General features: G+C 44.2%; 1 protein-coding gene across 1 annotated transcript in view; it reads left to right on the top strand.

The window, feature by feature from the left end:
• The window catches only part of Susd5 (sushi domain containing 5), a 34476-nt gene extending 21775 nt beyond the window's left edge, over nt 1–12701 (top strand). The window contains exons 3-4 of the mRNA XM_090352751.1: nt 7845–9088; nt 12372–12701. Of these exons, the coding sequence (XP_090208877.1) occupies nt 7845–9088; nt 12372–12425 (1298 nt within the window). The 3' untranslated portion in view covers nt 12426–12701. The remainder of the gene's footprint in view (nt 1–7844; nt 9089–12371) is intronic.
• The last annotated feature ends 7947 nt before the right edge of the window (nt 12702–20648 follow it).

The following is a 20648-nucleotide window of genomic DNA, read 5'->3' as shown; positions in this document are numbered from 1 at the left end:
TGGAATGCTGAGATTTGGGGATTGTGGTTTAAAGCCAGCCTGAGTAGAAAACTCTGTGAGACTCTCACTGGCCAGCAAAAAGCCAGATGTATAGACGTGGCTCAAGAGGTAGAGTACTAGATTTGAGAAGAAAAATAAAAGCCAGGCAAAAGCCCTGAGTTCACATTCCAGTTCAAATTGTGTGGCACACACACAACAAAATGAGATATGAAATTTATGCTAAATATATTTATGCTACTTTTATATGAAAACAAAAAAACAGTAATTATGTGAGATGTTAAATATGGTAAATGTGATTTACTATGGTAATATTTTGATATCTGTGTGTATCTCATAATACCATGTACTTTAAATATACATGGTATAGCCAGGAGTTTGGCCGAGTGGTAGAGTGCTTGCCTAGCATGCAGGAAGACCCAGGTTCCATTCCTCGGTACCACATACATAGAAAAAGCTGGAAATGGTGCTATGGCCCGAGAGGTAGAACTCTAGTCTTGAGAAAGCCCAAGGACAGTGCTCAGGCCCTGAGTTCAAACCCTGAGACTAGCCAAAAAAAAAAAAAAATGTACTCTGTTGGGCTGGGAGTTTGGCCTAGTGGTAGAGTGCTTGCCTCACATGCACAAAAGGTTCGATTCCTCAGTACCACATATATAGAAGTGGCACTGTGGTTTAGATAGCACATGCGCAGGTCCTGAGTTCAAGCCCCAAGACTGGCAAAAAAAGTGTGTGTGTATGTGTGTGTATATATGTACATATGGTATACATATGTGTATATATATGCATATATATGGTACAGTTTATTTTTTAGGAGAAAGAAAAGCCACTAATACACAGGCCAACTTTCTCCATTTGCTCCAGACATTTTTTTCAGTTTGTTGTGGGGCTTGAACTAAGGGCCTAGGCACTGTCCATGAATTCTTTAGCGCTCTACCACTTTGAGCCACAGCACCACGTCTGGCTTTCTGGTTGTTAATTAGATGCATGTGAGACTGTCACAGACTTTGCTGTCCAGGCTGGCTTTGAACTGAGATCCTCAGATCTCACCTTCCTGCATAGCTAGGCTTATAGGTGTGAGCCCCCAGTGCCTCACTGCTTCTGTTTTCCAAAAGTAGCGCTGTTGCCTGTAGTGTTAGCACAGGTTAGGGGTGGGGCTGGTGTAGAGGCTGAAGATGTTGAGGTCCAAAACACCAGGATGGAAGAGAGAAATCTCACCTCCATGCAAAGGGTTGAGCTTCTCCAACGTGTGTGAAGAATTTGCTTTTTTGGTTGAAATTCGGTGAGAAATTTCACTGTTCCTCAATAGGACAGAAGCAGACAGTGTGGGTATTTTTTCAGAAAGAGGGTACTGATTTTCAATACTCACTGGACCTTGTTCATCTGAGATCTCAGGAAAACTAAACCACATTGAGACCTGTTACTGAGCAGGAGGCAGGAAAAGCTTGGCCCAGGATCCGGGGCTTCCCTCTGGGAAGACCTTGAGTAGCTCAACATGCAAGATATACACACACATTCCTACAGCAACATGAGCTCAGACTGAAGGGTCTGGGAACAGGCAGGCCTACCCACAGCCCTTTCCCAAATTCTAGTCCTAACATTATAAAGCTCAAATTCCAGACTAGGGATGTGGCTTAATGGTAGAGTGCTTCCCTAGCATGCATGAAGCCCTGGGTTTGATTCCTCAGTGCCATATAAAGAAAAAAGACCAGAGGTGGCACTTTGGCTCAATGGTGGAGTGCTAGCCTGGAGGAAAAGAAGCTCAGGAACAGTTCCTAGAATCTGAGTTCAAGCCCCAGGACCAGAAGAAAAAAAAAAACCCTCAAATTTCTGCATAAAGAGAAGTGGGGATGAAGCATTACCTGCTAGTACCGTGGTGAGTGTGGCTTCGTGGAGGAGCTGGGCAGGCAACAGGAATGACCCTGTTCTGGGATTTTGCCGGGTGATACATCAGTCTCCAGCTAAGTTCACATGGGGTCCATGTGCCAAACCCTACTGGTATCTATGTGGGTTTTACCCGATCTGTTTAAGGATGTGAAATAGTCAAGTAGTGGTCTCTCATACCTATAATCCTGCCTACTCAGGAGACACATCTGAAGATTGCAGTTCAAATCCAGCTCAAGTCCATGAGATCCTTATTTTCAATTAACCATCAAGAGCCAGAAGTAGTACTGTGGCTCAAGGGGTAAAATTCAAACCTTGAGCAAAAGTACTCAAGGATAGTACCCAGGCCCTGAGTTTAAACCCTGGCATAAAATAAAATAAAATAAAAAAATTACAAATACACTGGGTACCCGTGGCTTATGCCTGTAATCCTATCTATTCAGGAAGCTGAGATCTGAGTATTGAAGTTCAAAATCAGCCGAGATAATAAAGTCTTAGACACTCTTTTTTTTTTTTTTTTTGGCAGTTGTGGGGCTTGAACTCCGGACCTTTGCACTGTGCACTGTCCCTAAGCTCTTCAGCTCAAAGCTAACACCCTATTCCTGGAGCCACTGCACCAATTCCAGTTTTCTAGTGGTTAATTGGAGATAAGAGTCTCACAGTCATAGTGCCCGGGCTGGCTTTGAACCTTGATTCTCAGATCTCAACCTCCTGAGTAGCTAGGATTACAGGTGTGAGCCACCTCTCCCAGCTGGTCTTAGACACGCTTATCTCAAGTAAACACCAGAAACTGGAAATGGAGCTGTGACTCAAAATCATAGAACACGAGGCTTGAGCATAAGAGCATAGGGACAGCTCCCAAACTCTGAGTTCAAGCCCCATGACCAACCAAAAAGAAAGAAAAACAACACAAAGAACAATGAGGGAAAAAAAAGCAAGATAACAGTTACTGTGGAAGTCTTAGCTTTGTGATTCTCAAAGAGAAATGCTGTGCACGGCATTGCTTCTGTCTTGCTAACTCCCAATACTTGGTGAGCTCAGCACATGACAGGCACTTTCTCAGGCCTTGAGAGTAGGGATAATTCATCAGGTGAGGCACCCTCCTTTTGGCTCAAACTCCCAGGGTCCTTGTTGAGGATGGTTGTGAGGACCCCCCCCCCATGCTTTGATGCTGAGAGCAACACGAAGGGCTGGTTTTGTTGAGAATGCGTTGGCAGTACCTCATAGTGCACACCACAGCAGCTCCCTTTGACAAATTGAGGGTGGCAGCAGCGTGGCCTCTGGCTTCTGAGTGTGCCACAGAACCACATGTGTTCTCTGCAAGCCTTGCGCTGAGCAGGTGACCTCAGAGGAGCAGTGCAGGGAGAGCCTGAGAGAGCAGAGGGTACAGGCCCAGGTGACAGGGCCCGCGGCAAACTCCAGCCCAGACTCTGGGGAGACGAGGAGGCAGTGCTATTGGTGGAAATATGGCTTTATCTTTCACTAGGATTATGTCTGTAAACCATCAGAGCCTGGCTTGTGTTATACTTTCATTGTCATTTAGCTATAGAACATTAGTTTCCATGATGCTTCCAATTTTCCTTTTTTATTTTTAGGTGCTGGTCCTGGGGCTTGAACTCAGGATCTAGGTGCTATCTCTAAGCTCTTTTTGCTCAAGAGCAGCTCTTGACCACCTTGAGCCACAACTCCACTTCTAGTTTTCTGGTAGTTAATCGGAAATAAGAGTCTCACAAACTTTCCTATGTTGGCTGGCTTCTCAGATCTCAGCCTCCTGAGTAGCTAGGATTCGAGGCATGAGCCAGCCAGTGCTCATTGTACTTCTATGACCCAGGAAGTACTTAGCTGCTTGGCATTTCCAAATGCCCTAACTCAGGGACATTGCCCAGGCTCAGAGTTCGAGCCCCATAACTGACAAAAGGAAAAAAGAAAGAGAAAATAGAGATGTCCATTAATTTTTCTATAGCCAGAAAACATATAGATGATATAACTATATATACATACCAGTTTGTTGTTTCTTCTCCAGTCAGCTTTGTAGAAATTATCGCTTGTGGACTTTAAATGCCCGTTTACCCTACACTAGTCAGATGGTGTCTATGTCAGGTAGTAAAGTTTACTAAGCATGTTGTTTAGACCTCTATTATCTCTTTTCTTTTATCCCACTAAGGTCTAAGATGTCTAAAATAGCTCACTGAGATCACAGGTTTATCTGCTTAACCATTTAGGGTCAGCATTTATAGTCATGCATTCCTAGTGACAATGTTACAATTTACTATCTTCCTGGCGGGACATTTATGTTTATAAAATTCTCTCTCTCGTTCTAGCCTTGAGAAAGCCAAAGGACAGTGCTTAGGCCCTGAGTTCAAGGCCCAGGACTGGCAAAAAAAATTTCTTTCCCCCCCCACTCCTGGATTGGGGCTTGAATTCAGGGCCTGAGCACTCTCCCATACCTTTTTTCACTCAAGGCTAGCACTCTACCACTTGAGTCACATCTCACTTCTGTTTTTAATACTTAATTAGTGATAAGTCTCACACACTTGCCTGCCTGCCTACCTGCTTGCCTGGCTTTGAACCATGATCTCAGATCTCTGTTTTCTGAATAGCTGGGATTTCAGGCATGGACCCACCAATGTCTAGCTTGAAACAGTCCTCTTCCTCTCCTGTGATACGTTTTGCTTTTAAGTCTTTTTTGTTGGTTTGCCTTTCCATTGGGTGTTTTTTTTTTTTTTTTTTTTTTGCCAGTCCTGGGCTTGAGCTCAGGGCCTGAGCACTGTCCTTGGACTTTCTCAAGGCTAGAGCTCTACCACTTGAGCCTCAGCACCACTTCTGGCTTTTTTTTTCTATGTATGTGGTACCAAGGAATCGAACCCGGGTCATCATGCATGCTAGGCAAGCACTCTACCACTAGGCCAAACTCCCAGCCCCATTGTGTGTTTTTTGTTGCATTCTTTTTATTTCCACTTCTCTTTATATTTAAAAAGCTTGTAAGTGCCATCTACATTAGTTCCCTTTCTCCTTCATTCTGTCTCTCATCTCTGTGTCTATTTCTCTCCATGCCTTTTCTTTTCTTTCATTGTTATAGTTGGTTATAGGGCTTGCGCTCAGGGCCTGGGTGCTGTTCCTGAACTTTTGACCTCAAGACTAGTGCTCTACCCTTGGAGACTTTTCTGGCTTCTAACCACTATCCTCAGATATCAGCATCCTCAGTAGCTAAAATTGCAGGTGTGAGCCACTGGTGCCCGGCTTTGACCTTTTTGTTTGTTTGCTTTGTGTTTAGTGTGGGTCTTGGGTCTTGAACTCAGAGTCTGGGCCTTGTCCCTGAGCTTTTCTTCTCAAGGCTGGTGCTCTATGCCTTCAGCCACAGTTCTACTTCTGGCTTTTTGATAGTTAATTGGAGATAAGCATCTCACTGACTTTCCAGTCCAGGCTGGCTTCAAAACTGTAATCCTCAGATCTCAGCCTGCTGAGTAGCTAGAATTATAGTTGTGAGCTATAATTGACTTTTAATTGTCATGTGTTACATTCACCTGCAATTCAGTTCCCAAAATTCAAAGCCACACTTTCTATATTCTCTTTTTGTTACTTTAGCTTTGAGCTAAATAATTTACCCTTTTCTGTAAACGGTTCAGGTCTATAGTAAGAAGCAATGGTAAGGATTTCCTCTTAGAACTGGTCATTTTTCCTGCTTCCAAGAGAATATTTTCTCTAAGTTAGGCTCCCTGCCTTTCACAAGTGTCTCCCCTCCACCTAGCAGAAGGAATAATGGTGGCAAAACCATACCACTGAATGGCAAGCACTTTTTTTTTTTTTTTGCCAGTCCTGGACTTGAGCTCAGGGCCTGAGCACTCTTCTTGGACTTTCTCAAGACTAGAGTTCTACCACTTGAATCTCAGCACCACTTCTGGCTTTTTTCTATGTATGTGGTACTTCCGAGGAATTGAACCTGGGTTTTTGTACATAGCAGGCAAGCACTCTACCACTAAGCCAAACTCCCAGCCCCTGAATGGCAAGCATTTTTACAGTTGATTTGGTTTTTTTTAATTGTCTCAGTTTTTCTTTTAAAATACTTTATTTCCAACTTCCTTATACCTGCGCAATGCCAAGTCTAAGTATTTTGTGTTCTATCTGGAAAAATTGTCCCTTCTGATTACCACCTGTCTCTCTGCTCATTTTTCTTCTCCCAGGATTTGTCTACTCACCACACACCTTTTTTTGAGGGCAAGGGGGAAAGAGGCAAGGGTAGGCTAATAATTGAGGCAGGCCTCTCTCTATTTGGCTCTGTAATCTTCTGCTTCTCCCCCTGAAAACTATATTTTGTAATTTGTAGCAATATTGCAAATTTGTTGCAGGAAAAGGGACTAGTTTTCCCTCCCCTCCCCCCATCGATCATGGGGCTTGAACTCAGGGCTGGGGTTCTGACCCTGATCTCTTTTGCTCAAGACTAACACTTTGAGCCACAGCGCCACTTCTGGTTTTCTGGTAGTTAATTGGAGATAAGAGTTTCAAGGATTTTCCTGCCTGGCTGGCTTTGAACCATGATCCTCAGATCTCAGCCTCCTGAGTAGCTAGGATTACAAGTGTGAGCCACTAGCGCTTGACTACTTTCCCTTTTCAAAGTGTATAAAGGATCTCTTTAAAATATTTATGTTCAGGTGACTGTGGCAGCTCATGCCTATAATCGCAGCTCTACTTGGGAAATGGAAATGGAAAGAATCACAGCCTCGGCCTAGGCATAGTTAGCAAGACTTAGCTCAACCAGTAGTGAATGTGGTGGTATCTGCCTTCATCTCAAGTACAGTGGGAAACACAAACAGGGTAGATGGCTGTCTAGGCTGATCTACACAGCCCCTAGCTTAAAACTAACCAGGGAATGAAGTCTTAGTGCCTCATGCCTTTGGTCCTAACTACTCAGGAGACTGAGAACTGGAGAATCATGGTTCAAGCTAGGCTGGGTAGAAAAGAAAAAAAAAGATTCCATTGCTAATTAACCAGTCATGCTGAAGGCATGATTGGTTGACTGCTAGATGTGTGCAAGAAAGCCATATACATCACACACACACACACACACACACACACACACACACACACACACACACACACACCTAACCAAGGCATGGCTCAAGTGGTAGAGTATCTACCTGCCTAGCAAGCACCAAGTTCAAATCTCAAAAAAATTATACCGTTCCCCTCCAAAATCTATATTCACCCCCTCCCTCATGTCTATAATACTAGCTATACAGAAAGCTGAGATCTGAGAATCGTAGTGTGAAGCCAGCCCAGGCAGGCAACTCTGAGGGACTCTTATCTCCAGTTAATCAACAAAAAGCCTGAAGTGAAGATGTGTCTCAAGTGGTATAACACCAGGTGTGAGCAGAAAAGGCCAAGTGACCATGAGGCACTGTGGGCCAAGCTCCCGTAGTAACATAAATAGACAATAAGCCTTGATTTTGTGTGTATTTCTGTGTATGTGTGTATACTTGCACACATGCTTTTAATAGAACTCTCTCCCCCCTCTTTTCCTCCCTCCCTCTTTTCCTTCCTCCCTTTTTTTCCTCCTTCCCTCCCTCCCTCCTTTCCTTCCTTGATCCTCAGATCTCAGCCTTCTGAGTAGCTAGAATTGCAATCATTGGCCACTGGCTCGGAGTTCATCAATATTTCTGCTGTTTCCTGTAGAAGTTTTGCAAACTTTTTGTTAAAGTTAACAAGGAAAAATTATTCTTAGGTGTTTGACTTTTTTATGCAGGGGTAAATGACATCCTTTCATTATTTTTTCTTTTCTCTTCATTGCCACTATAGAAATCTGTTTGATCATTCATATTTCATATAGATCCGAATTGGAATCATCTATATGTGATTCTTCATGATTAGCCCATGTGAAGGATGGCAGCTTGGGTACTCTCTTCCAGTCTTGGGCTTTTCTTTTCCCTGCACTCACTCTCTGCCTGACAGGTTTTCCCCTTTCTTTGCAGGTGACACTGAGGCACATATCGATTATGAAGATAATTTTCCCGATGACAGATCTGTTTCATTCCGAGAGGTCATGGAAGATTCCAGAGCAGAGACTGAAGAAGACAAGGGTCAGGAAGATACATTTGAGAAGATACCCAAACAAGACCGTCTGGTCCTAATTTCTATGGGGAAAGAAAATACAGCCCAAGAAAAAGCCTTTGTGCCAACCACAGACTTGCCTGGCGCTGGGAGCAGTGTCCTCACAGATCTGCCACAATCCCAGCTGAGCCAGAAGTCCTCCATCTGGCTTCCTGCTGAGACTTTCCATAAGTCAGGGTTGGAAAAGGAAGCAGACAATGGCACCACAGAGCAATTTTCTACTGGAGACAACCACAGTGGGGTCAATCTAGTGACAAGTGAACCAGAAACCAAGCTGATCGATGGTCACACCGATGGCCCCTCAGTACCATTTGTGGACAGGAACGACAGTAAAGCAGGGGACCCGGTGGCGAGCAGCAGTGATGAATCCTGGTTAGATGGCTACCCTGTGACCGATGGAGCTTGGAGGAAGGGAGAGGCAGAGGCGGAGGATGATGGGGACAAGGGAGATGGGTCAGTAGAACTGGATGAGAGTGTTCTTGTGACTCCTGATCAGTCCATTCTTGTAGAAGTTATGAAGCCCAGAAATACCACCCCTGTGATCCACAGTCCAAATCTTCCACTGGCTACCGTGAATGTATCTGAGAATGAGCATCCTTATGCTGGGGATCTGACCACGTCTCAGTCAATTATTCCTCAGAGATTCACCACAGAGACGTCTCCCATGGCCACTCTACCCAGTGAACTTACCAGTTCTACCCTGGACATGAGAACAACCATTGCCAGCCAACAGGTGCCTCGCCCTACGCTCTCAACTAGCATGGCAGCCACTCAACTTCCAGTACAAACCACAGCTTCTGAGGCCCAGGAGAGCTTCCCTTACCTGTTGTCTGAGGATTTCCTGGGACAAGCAGGTCCTGGGCCAGGTGCAAGTGAAGAGGAGTTTCTTCCAACCTTGGAGCCATGTGTGGGGGACACGTGTCCCAACCTCAGCAAAGGCCCTGTGATCACTACCACTGTCACCATCCTGTGCCTGCTGCTGCTCCTGGGGAGCGTGGGGGCTGTGTGGGGCTATCGCAGGTACCAGCACAAGAGCTCCGTGTACAAGCTGAATCTTGGCCAGAGGCAGACCCGGCACTACCATCAGCAGATTGAGATGGAGAAGGTCTAAGTCACCATTAGCATGGGCTCTCTGAGAGCCACTGGGAACAGAATGAACTGGGAGGCACACGTCACACTGACCATTCACAAGCATGAGGGTGGAATGGGGCTCATCTCTTCTTCCTCAGGTTTTATTCTACAGGCTGAGTCGTGACTCTGGAGGCATGTGGTGGGGCAGGAAGGTTTGGTGGCATCATCAGTGTTAGCATCTCTTATGGCCATTGGCCTGGAACTGATGCCCTAATCCCAGGCCTAGGTTTGGGTTTAATTCTAACACAAGGTTAAAAATCACTTCTTGATTCATCCAAACGATTGTCTTTGATTTTTAAAGAAAGAAGATCACTGTCCTGAAACAAGTGAAATCATTTTGTTCAACTAAGCCTTTGAGGGAAATGTTGTTTAGGACATAGATGTTTAATTGTTGGAAAGGATATGCAAGAATAATGAGTTATTTCCTTTTAATGTTGTCATATGGCTGAGGGCAAATGAGTGAAGAGCCAGTACATAGTCTAGAAATTCTCTTTTCATTGAACTGAAGGATTTGTTGTTTTATTTTTATTTTTATTTTTTTCTAATCCTGGGGCTTGAACTCAAGGCCCGGGTGCTATAGTTGAGTAACTTTTGCTCAAAGCTAGTGCTCTACCACTTGAGCCACAGCTCTACTTCTGGCTTTTTGGGTGGTTTATTAGAGATAAGAGTCACAGGGACTTTCTCACTCACCCGGGCTGGCTTTGTACTTGAAGGATTTATAACAAAATCCAATCTAGGTTTCCTGTCTCAGGCTGCAAGGATGACTCACTGCCTAGCAAGCATGATGACCTGAATACAAACCCCAATAGCACCCCTCACAAATTAACTCTTTCTCTGAACTCCAGTAAAAGGGAATGACATGAGATGTTTAAAGATGGTCAAAGGCTAGGACATCAAGGATTAATACCCACTACATGGAAGAGAGGAGGAATTAAAAGGGACATGGATGATCTGGGTTGGTCTGTACTTCATCTACCATTGAGTTGTGTCTCAGCAAGGATTATTTCTGACATTATGTCTCATGGATGGTTCTCTAACCAGCAGTATGGGACTTGTTGGAGATATCAAGTCTAATCCCACCCCAGACTCAGGAGACAGAAAACCTGGGAGTAGGGCTAGCTGTGTTTGTTTGTTCGTTTGAATTTTGTTTGGTTGTTTTTGTGTCAGTCCTAGGGCTTGAATTCAAGACCTGGTCACTGTCCCTGAGCTCTTTTGCTCAAGGCTGGGGCTCTGTCTACCACTTGAGCCACAGCTCTACTTCTGGCTTTTTTGATAACTAACTGATGATGAGAGTCTCACAGATTTTCCTGCCCCAGTTGGCTTTGACCTGAGATTCTCCTTTCTCAGCCTCCTGAGTAGTGTTACAGTCATGACCTACAAGCACCTGGCTTAGCTCTGTGTTTTAACAAGCCCCTATGGGTAGTTCTGATGTGTAGTAAAATTTGAGAGCCATTGGCTACCCTGACCCCTCTCTTCTGTGTAACCTCTGGAAAATAATAGGCATAATCAAGATCTTAATTCTCACACCTGGGTTAAATGAGGGACCGTGGAGGTCAGCAGGAATGCCTATGCATCAGATGAAATTTCAAATAAGAAACCCTTTCTGTGTGTAGCCAAAGCAGAACACAACAGAATAAAAGCCAGAGACTGTACATATTCTTAAGTCAAAATCTAATCTATTGCAAGATAACTTTTCTATTTGTAACTATATAAAAATAACCTCTGTTTCAACAATGGGATTGTTCTAGTAACTATGATTATGTAATAATTCCAAATACTGAATTTACAGCAGCACACAAGTAGGTAATATTAATAAAAATGTGTTAATAAATTTTTTACAAATTATTAATGCATATAAAGTAAACTCAGACTGCAAAGTGAACCCAACACTTCAGATTTGAAGTATTTATTGATCTGGTGTAATCTAAATGTTACAGGATCTAAAAATATGTACCAAAAGGAAATGATTGAAATATTATAAACCTAAATCATCATTATAAATGTCTTGAGACTGGTAAATGTTTAAGGAGATTTAATTAACACAAAGCTTCTGGTATATTTAAAATAAATAATTATTTCCCCAAACAGTTGTTATATTTATTTTTTTCTTTCAGATGCTGGTCCCAGGACCTGAACTCAAGGCCTGGGCATTATTTCTGAGCTTTGTTGCACAAGGCTAGTGCTGTACCACTTAATCCATAGCTCCACTTCTGGTTCTTTGGTTGCTAATCAAAGATGAGTCTCACAGACTTTCTTGCCTGGATTGGCTTTGAACTTTTTTTTTTTTTTTTTTGCCAGTCCTGGGCCTGAGCTCAGGGCCTGAGCACTGTCCTTGGACTTTCTCAAGCCTAGAGCTCTACCACTTGAGCCTCAGCACCACTTCTGGCTTTTTTCTATGTATGTGGTACTGAGGAATCGAACCCGAGTCTTCATGCATGCTAGGCAAGCACTTTAACCACTAGGCCAAACTCCCGGCCCTGAACTTTGTTTTTTTCTTTTTCTGTTCTGGCTTTGAACTCCTATCCTCAGATCTCAGCCTCCTGAGCTCCTGAGTAGATAGGATTACAGGAGTGAGCCACCAGCATCTGGCCATAGATTTATGTAGTTTCTGGATTACCTACAAGAGAGGCACTCTGCCACTGGAGTCATACCCCTAGCTTGTTTTACAGTAGCTTTTTGTTTTGTTTTGTTTTGTTTGTGGGTCATGGGGCTTGAACTTGGCCTCGGCACTGTCCCTGAGCTCTTCAGCTCAAGGCTACCACCCTACCCTTGAGCCAAGCCCCACTTCCTGTTTTCTAGAGGTTAATTGGGTATAAGAGTCTCAGGGCCTGGGGCTGGGAGTTTGGCCTAGTGGTAAAGTGCTTGCCTAGCATGCACGAAGACCCGGGTTCGATTCCTCAGTACCACATACATAGAAAAAAAAAGCCAGAAATGGTGCTGAGGCTCAAATGGTAGAGCTCTAACCTTGAGAAAGTCCAAGGACAGTGCTCAGGCCTTGAGCTCAAGCCCACGACTGGCAAAAAAAAAAAAAAAAAAAGAAGCCCAGGGATGGCGCCCAGGACCTGAGTTCAAGCCCCAGAAATGGCACACAAAAACAGAAAGGAAGGAAAGAACGAAGGAAGGAAAGAAGGAAGGAAGGAAGGAAGGAAGGAAGAAAAGAAAGAAGGATGGAAGGAAGGGAGGGAGGGAAGAAGGGAAAGGAAGAAGTAAATGTATTAATAACCCAACCTCATCCCTCACTCTGAAATCTTTTGCAGGCATGTCCCATTTGCAATAAGTCAGAGAGAAGACAGGGATCTCAAGCAACATAGACATATGAATCAGGAACGGTGGAAAAAAGCTGAAACACCACCAGCATCAATGACATCTGCATGGCGTCCCTTTATACCTGTGCCACAACTAAGGATCTACGCCTTCAAAATCTCTGTGTATGAATCCTGGAAAGATCCCACACAGATCTTCACCAGGCAGCTGAACCCTTTTCTCGATTCCCTCGGTATCTCTTACTAAAATGCTCATTTATGCTGAGAGCCAGTGGCTCATTCCTGTAATCCTAGCTATTCAGGAGGCTGAGATCTGAGGATCACAGTTGGAAGCCAGCCTGGTCAGCAAAGTGTATGAGACTGATCTCCAATTAACCACCAGAAAACCAGAAGTGGAAGTCTGGTTCAAAGTGGTAGAGTGCTAGCCTTGAGCAAAAGCTCAGAGCCAGCATCCAGACCCTGAAGTCAAGCCCCTTGACCAACAAATTCATTAGTTAAGTACCTAGGAATACCCTTCTACCTGATTAGACTTGTTGCCAGGGGACACAATAGGCCAACTCTTTGCCTTAAGATGGGGCTTGATCTATGGTGTAATCCATGCACCAAGCCACCTGTGGATCAAACTGAAGCTGAACCAACAGAGAACATATCCTGCCGACTGAGCCTGCATCCTGCCTACACACCTTCTATTGAGAGCACTCCATCCCTTGCATAAGGCTTCCTGAAATTCTTATGCAACACACTGATCCATGCTCAAACTCATCCCTAGACCCCCATTCTGTGTGTGTGTGTGTGTGTGTGTGTGTGTGTGTGTGTGTGTGTGTGTGTGTGTGTGTGTGTGTGTTCCAGTCCTGAAGCTTGAATTCAGGGTCTGAGCACCGTCCTTGGGCTTCCTCAAGGCTAGCGCTCTACCATTTGAGCCACAGCACCACGTTTGTTTTTTTTCTAGGTATGTGGTCGTGAGGAATCAAACTTCGTAGAAGTCTATTCTTGTTTGATCTCCTTTCTCCCATAACCTTGGGAACTCCTGGGTTGATGTCACCAACATCCCTCTTCCAGAAGCAGACCTCTCAACCCATATGGCCTTTTATTTTTGGTTGGTGGTGGAACTTGAACTCAGGACTTGGGGCACTGTCTCTGAGCTCTTTTGCTCAAGGACAGTGCTCTACCACTTTGAGCCATTATCTCCACTCCTGGTTTACTGGTGGTTAGTTGGAGATGAGAGTGTCAGGGACTTTCTTTCTTGGGCTGGCTTTGAACTGCAATCCTCAGATCTCAGTCTCCTGAGTAGTTAGTATTAACAGTTGTGAGACACCAGTGCCTGCCTCACATGGACTTTTCACTCTTTCCGCCTGCCTCCTCTTTCCCGTACCCTCACTTACCCTTTAGGAACACACATGGATCTGTTACGGTTGGCAATCAGGCCTGAACATGTTTGGGGTCCTTTTTTGAAACAGATGTGAGATCTCTTGTGTAGGAAAATAAAGGAGTTTGGCTGCCTTACCAGGTCCTGGCTAGTTCAGGACTAGCAGAGACCACCTCCACTTCCTAAGAGCCAGCATTCCTTGGTACAAGTGTTCTACTTTGTTAAATGAATGTCAGATCTTTCGTGGACTGGAGAAAACAGCTTACTTATTACATGTGTCCTGGAATGGCTGGGTGTGGCTAGGAAACTCCCATCCAGGGGATAGAAAAGAAAACAGCGGGAAATAAGCAGAATGAAACATTTTTAAGTGATTTTTTTTTAAGTTCTATTTTCAACTATTTTTTTCAAGTCCTAATTTCCTACAAAACTGAGAGTTGGACATATTGCTATAATTCAAGAGACCCCAGCAATAGCATTCATAGTTTGGCTTCCTCACAGCCACCCTGAGGGAGAAACAAAACTGTAGTCTTCTATCTTGGCTACATTGTTTCTTTCTTCTTTCCTTCATGTGATGCTAGTTGGTCATGTAACTGAAGGCTTAATGCTTGCTTGGCAAGTGCTCTGCTACTGAGCTATGCCCCTAATCCTTTTGCTTTTTAGCATTGTTTTTTGTCTGTCATGGGACTTGAACTCTAGGCCCGGACACTGTCCCGGAGCTCTTCAGCTCAAGGTTACCTCCCTACCCCCTTGAGCCACACCACTTCCTGTTTTCTGGTGATTAATTGGAGACTTTAGTGCCCTGGCTGGCTTTGAACCTTGCTCCTCAGATCTCAGCCTCCTGAGTAGCTAGGATTCTATAATCCTAGGCGTGAGCCTCTGCAGCCGACTCTTTTTAGCATTTTTAAGATAGAGGGGTGGCACTGAATTTTGATGTCTATTTGGTGTCAAACCAAGATCTTCCTGTCACTATCTCCTGTGCCATGGGGATTACAGGTGTGTCTACCACAGCCAGCCCTATTTGTTTTGAGACAGACTCTTCACTGTATATCCCAGGCTGATCTAAAATTCAGAACCTTTCAGCCCCAGCCTCCTGTGTGATGGGATTATAGGCATTCACCACCACACCCAGCTCCTGTTGCTGCTTATAAAATGAAGTTCCAAGATCTCACCTACCAGCTCCAAGAAAAAAATTGAACCAGATCAACAAGCAACCAAAGCCAGATATTTGTGGCAGACAGTATTGGGTACTAGGATCTGGCTACTGTTCTGAAGACAAAAGCACTCTTATCTACCACATCTCGGCTCCTGACTCTTGTTTTTGCAATGAAAGTGGGTCAGTCAAGGCGAAGGTGGGCTGTTGTGCTGTCTTCTCTTACAGGGATATGCCACAGAAACAGGCGTGGGGACCAGCCTGGCCCCTGGCTGCAGACACAGGATCAATGTATAAAACCTTTGGCCGAGGCTCACTTAAGTTTCCTTCCTCTCCCCACCCCTCCCTTGTACATAGTTTCAACTCTCCACACTAGGTCATTCAAGCCTAGAGTCACCAGAAAAAAAGAAGTCGCTGTTTGGGGGATGGCAGATGATCAAGAGTTCAGACAGCTGCAATGAAGGATTAGTTGTGGTTTCTTCGCAAAGCCTCGCTACAAACTGGGTTGCAGTCCCATGTTCAAACACTATTAAATGAGAATGTTTTCCCTGGCACCAATCCATCTTCTCCCCACAGTTTAAGTATTGAAAAAAAAATCTTAACTGAAGTAGCTTCGGTTTACAGCTCACATTAAAAAAAAAAAAGGTATTTCCATAAAGATTGGCAGAAACTGGCTGCTGTTTATCCCACCAGCAGTCATAATAAACCCTTTTCCCAATGACGAGCTCACAAATCATTTTCTGTTTTGTCCCTGAGTTGGGATTCAATAAAAGTTTTGTGCTCTTAAAATGAACTCCCGAGAGCACACATTTCCTTCCGAAGGCAGCAGCCTTTGTGGTCAGTGACGAGAGGAACTTCTAGATTCTAGGCTAAGCAGAACAGGTTAGTAGCAAACATTAGATCTCAAGCTCAGATACTTGCATTGAATCTGTTGCGTTAAATTCAACCTGTAAGTCACTTTTACATGTGTTCATATCTCCCCACCATCCTGCCCTTCTCTAAAAGCCAAGGCTAGACATTAGCAAGTGGCCCCAGGGATGTCCTTTACACTTCCCAGTAAGTGCCCAACAGATATGTGGCTGGACAGCTGGTTTATCGTGCATGGCCCTATCATGGGCCATGGGATCAGCGAGAGGAATTCCAATATGGCAACTATGAAGGGTCTTCATGAATGACAGACAGGTGTAAAGGACAAGCCTTGGAAACTTGCAGAGCTTCAAAATGTGCTTGGTTAAAAATCAAAAACAGGGCTGGATAGGGAATGGGGGAAAAATAAGATAAGGGGTGGGGGAGGGGAGAAGGGAAATGGGGTCCATGACATATGAAAGGGTATCAATGTGTGGGAATTAAGGCACCATTTATCTGGCAAATATCATGTAATCCTTCTATTAATTACAATAAAAATATATATTAAAAACAAAAACAAAAAAACAGGGCTGGGAACGTGGCTAGAGTGCTTGACTAGCATGCATGAAGCCCTGGGTTAAATTTCTCAGTACCACATACTCAGAAAAAAGCTGGAAGTGGTGTTGTGGTTCAAGTGGTAGAGTGCTAGCTTTGAGTATTAAGAGGATCAGGGACAGAGCCCAGGCCCTGAGTTCAAGCCCCAGGACAGGCAAAAAAAAAAGAAAAAAAAACCCCAACCAAACAAAAAAGACAAAGAAAAGGGGGGGGGCAAACTATAAAGTTTCAATCCATAAAATGTTTAGGTTATTCCAAGAAACTCACTGCTTGAAGTTGTTAAATGTAGGGCTGTTAAATGTAGACTGCTTGCCTAGCATGCACGAAGACCCAGGTTCAATCCCTCAGTGCCACATACATAGAAAAAACCAGATGTGGGGCTGTGGCTCAAGTGTTAGAGCTCTAGCCTACAGAAAGCCAAAGGACAGTGCTCAGGCCCTGAGTTCAAGGATTAGGATAGGCAAAAAAATATATATATAGGTTTCATGGTAAGTTTTTTATTTGTTTTGGTGGTTCTGGGGCTTGAACTCAGGTCTGTGAGTTATTTATGTGCTAGTCCTTATTTATGTGCTAGTCCTGGGGCTTAAACCCCAGGGTATAGCTAGCTACAAGTGTATAAGCTAGATTATAAATATGAGACACCTGTGGCCCTGCTGTTCCTGAGCTTTTTAATTTAAAGCTAGTTCTCTACCACCTGAGCCACAGCTCTAGCTCTACATCTAGATATTTGGTAGTTAACTGGAGACAGCTGCCAGGACTGGTGTCAAATCATAATCGTCAGATCTCAACCTCCTGAGTAGCTAGCTAGGATTATAGGCATGAGCTATCAGTGCCTGGCTCATGATAAGCTTTTTATGATAGATTTTTTTGTTTGTTTTGTTTTGCCAGTCCTAGGGCTTGAATTCTGAGCCTGGGCACAGTCTCTGAGCTTCTTTTTTTAGCTTGAGGCAAGCACTTTACCACTTGTGCGACAGCACCACTTTCAACTTTTTTGAGTTTATTGGAGATAAGAACCCCATAGACTTTCCTGTACAGGCTAGCTTTGAACCACAATTCTCAAATCTCATCCTCCTGAGTAGCCAGTAGTATAGGCATGAGCTACTGGCACCCAGCTTCATGACAGGTTTTGAAGAACTGTTTTTATTTATTTGCTGGTAATAGTGTAGGACTTGAACTCAGTTTACACTTTCGATTAGCTTTTTCACTCAAGGTGCAGCACTCTACTATGACTATTTCCAGCTTTTTGCTGGTTAATCAGAGATAAGAATCTCATAGACTTTCCTGCTTCAAATCTGGATCCTCAAATTTCAGCCTCCAGAGTAACTTGGATTTTAGATATGAATTCTAGTACTCAGTTCATTTTCTATTTCTTCCCCTCCCACCCCCACCCACCACGCTTTTCTTTTCTTTTTGAGACTGGAATATTTGTGTGGGATCTGAAGCCTTCACTCAATGGCTGGCATTCTACTATCTGAGCCCTCCCCCCAACTTCTATTTTAAAGGTTGGCATCCTTTGAAATAAAATGTACTGATTTAGTTCACAGCATTAATCAAAGCCAAGTGCTATCAATATTAGCCCTCTTGTCACCTATTGTCTTTTCCAAGTGACACTGTCTGAGTGGGGGAGGTGGTGCCTGTCCAAGTTCCAGTGGAAAGGTTCAGCATCAAAGGGAGTCTGGCAGCTTCACACAGCTAGGAAGTATGGCTACAGCCAGGACCCAGGAGGCAAAGTGGACAACTGTCAGAGCCAGGTGGAAGTGACTCACACCTTTGATCCTGCTCAAGAAGCTAAGATCTAAGGTGCAAGGTTCAAAGCCAGCCTGGGCAGACAAATCCAAAGGTCTTCTCACCAAGTAACCAGAATAAAGCCAGAAATGGAGGTGTGGCTCAAAGGGCAGAGCAAAAAAATGGTAAGGGAGAGTGCAAAGGCCCCAAGTTCAAGCCCTAGTACCAACACTACACACACACACACACACACACACACACAAATACACACACACACACACACACACACACACACACACACACACAGAGCCAGGCACTCTACACAAACTCAGGAGCCCTAGAGGAATGTCTGCTTTTGGCACCCCTGCACACAGGTCTACCTCACGGCCCTCTTCCCCAAGGGACTTCAAAAGGAAAGTTCTCTAGAGGAATAGAGGGTGGGAGTTAGAAAGAAAGGAAAACCCAGCACTTTCTGGAACAAGGACTATCCACCAAGAAACCACATAAAATCCCTGCTGGGCAAGAAGGTACCCAGTTGCAAAGATGCTGAGGCCATGAAATCTAGTCCTTTGCCCAAGACCCATGTTGGTGGGGATAGGTGCTGCCACCATGGCCAAAGACAGACATGGCAGGCTACTGCAGGGGGTTGAGCATCCCACAGGGAAAACCTGCCAAAAGGACTTTTGTACAGGAGAACAAGGATGAGTTCACCAGGGGACAGGGCCTCCAGGAAGGAGAGAGTTTGGGAGAAATGGAAGGATGTACCAAATTCCCAGAGGAAAAGGAATCTAGGAAAAGCATGAATGTCTGGTCATTTTACTCCCACTCATTGTTTGTGGTACAAAGGCCCCAAACACTGTCTGCTGGTTTGTTTGTTTTATTTATTTATTTTGCCAGTTCTGGGGCTGGGACTCCAGGAGGGGGCACTGTCCTTAGACATGTTTTCGCTCTTAAGGCCAGTGCTCTGCCTCTTGAGCCACAGTGCCACTTCTGGCTTTTTCTATGTATGTGGTACCGAGGAATCCAACCCAAGGCTTTGTGCATGCTAGGCAAGCACTCTACCACAAGGCTACACCATGGCCCCGTGCTGTTTTTCTTGAAAAGTCCTGCCTCCCAAATGTGGGGTCCTGTATTGTTTGGAGGAAAGAAGAAGTCTGAAAAAAAAAAAAAAGCTCACCTTGTTGCACACACTGGTGGATCACGCCTGTAATACTAGCTATAGGAGGCTGAGATCAGAGGATTGCCACTCAAAGTCAACCTCAACAGGAAAGTCCTTGAGACTCTTATTTCCAGTTAACCAGAAGCAGAGCTATGGTTCAAAGTGGTAGAGCACTAGCCTTGAGTTGAAGAGCTCAGGGAAAGCACCAGGCCCTGAGTTCAAGCCCCAGAACCACTACTACCACCAATAAAAACAATGTAACATCTGTAAGTGCAGGAATTTTGTTTTGTTATTCTGTGAAGTATATCTGGTATCTAGACCAATGCCAGGAACAAACACACTCAATAAATATTTATTGAAAAAAATAAATAACACTAAATTCCCTTGGCTTTCTTCCTTTTTTTGTGTGCCAGCTAAAACTCGGGGCCTAGAGGAATAGAGGGTGGGAGTTAGAACGAAAGGAAAACCCAGCACTTTCTGGAACTAGGTGCTGTCCATTTATAGCTTTTTTTGGTGTTTAATTGGAGATAAGAGTCTCACAAACTTTTATGCCTGGACTGGATTCAAAGCATAATGCTCAGATCTCAGCTTCCTAAGTGCTAAGATTATAGACATAAGCCACTAGCATCTGGCCTTTCTTTCATTTCTAACTCAAGATGTACCTGAGTACTGTTCTTAAATGAGATTGGTCAATCGTTGTTAAGACTGGAGATTTAAATGTGTTAGGCCAAAGCTATAGTTCTGTAATTTACATATTTACTCAGCCAGCCTGTCAATGGGGGCAAAAGTAGTAGAAGTTTTCTAAGCAAGGATTATAGGCTCATGCCTAGAATCCTAACTACTCAGGAGGCTAAGATCTAAGTGTCATGGCTCAAAGCTAGCCCTGAGCAAAAAAAATGCCCATGAGACTATAAGACTTTTTTTTTTTTCCCAGTCCTGGGGCTTGAACTCAGGGCCTGAGCATTGTCCTTGGGCTTTTTCCTCAAGGCTAAGACTGTGCCACTTGAGCCACAGCACCACTTCTGGTTTTCTCTGTATGTGGTACCAAGGAATTGAGCCTGGGTCTTTGTGCATGCTAGGCAAGCACTCTACCACTAAGCCAAACTCCTGGCTCCTCCATGAGATTTTTATCTCCAATTAACTGGTTTAAAAAGCCAGAAATGGAGATGTGGCTCAAATGGTAGAGCACCAGCTTTGAGTAAGAAAGCTAAGTGAGAGCTTCAGGCCCTGAGTTCAAGTCCCAGTACTAGCACCAAAAAAAAGAAGAAAGTGATCCAGGTTGACCCAACAAAGACCATCACAAAACTTGAAGAACTTTTACCCTTTGTCTTCTGCCATCTTTCGTGGATGATCGAAAGGAGATTAAAATCTGGAAAAGTAAAGAAACCCAAGGAAGATTTCACAATGGCT

This window comes from Megascapheus bottae, chromosome 18 (assembly GCF_031878675.1).
Source record: "Megascapheus bottae isolate mThoBot1 chromosome 18, mThoBot2.hap1, whole genome shotgun sequence".
Lineage (NCBI taxonomy): Eukaryota > Metazoa > Chordata > Mammalia > Rodentia > Geomyidae > Megascapheus > Megascapheus bottae.
This window is presented reverse-complemented; position numbering and strand designations above follow the sequence as displayed.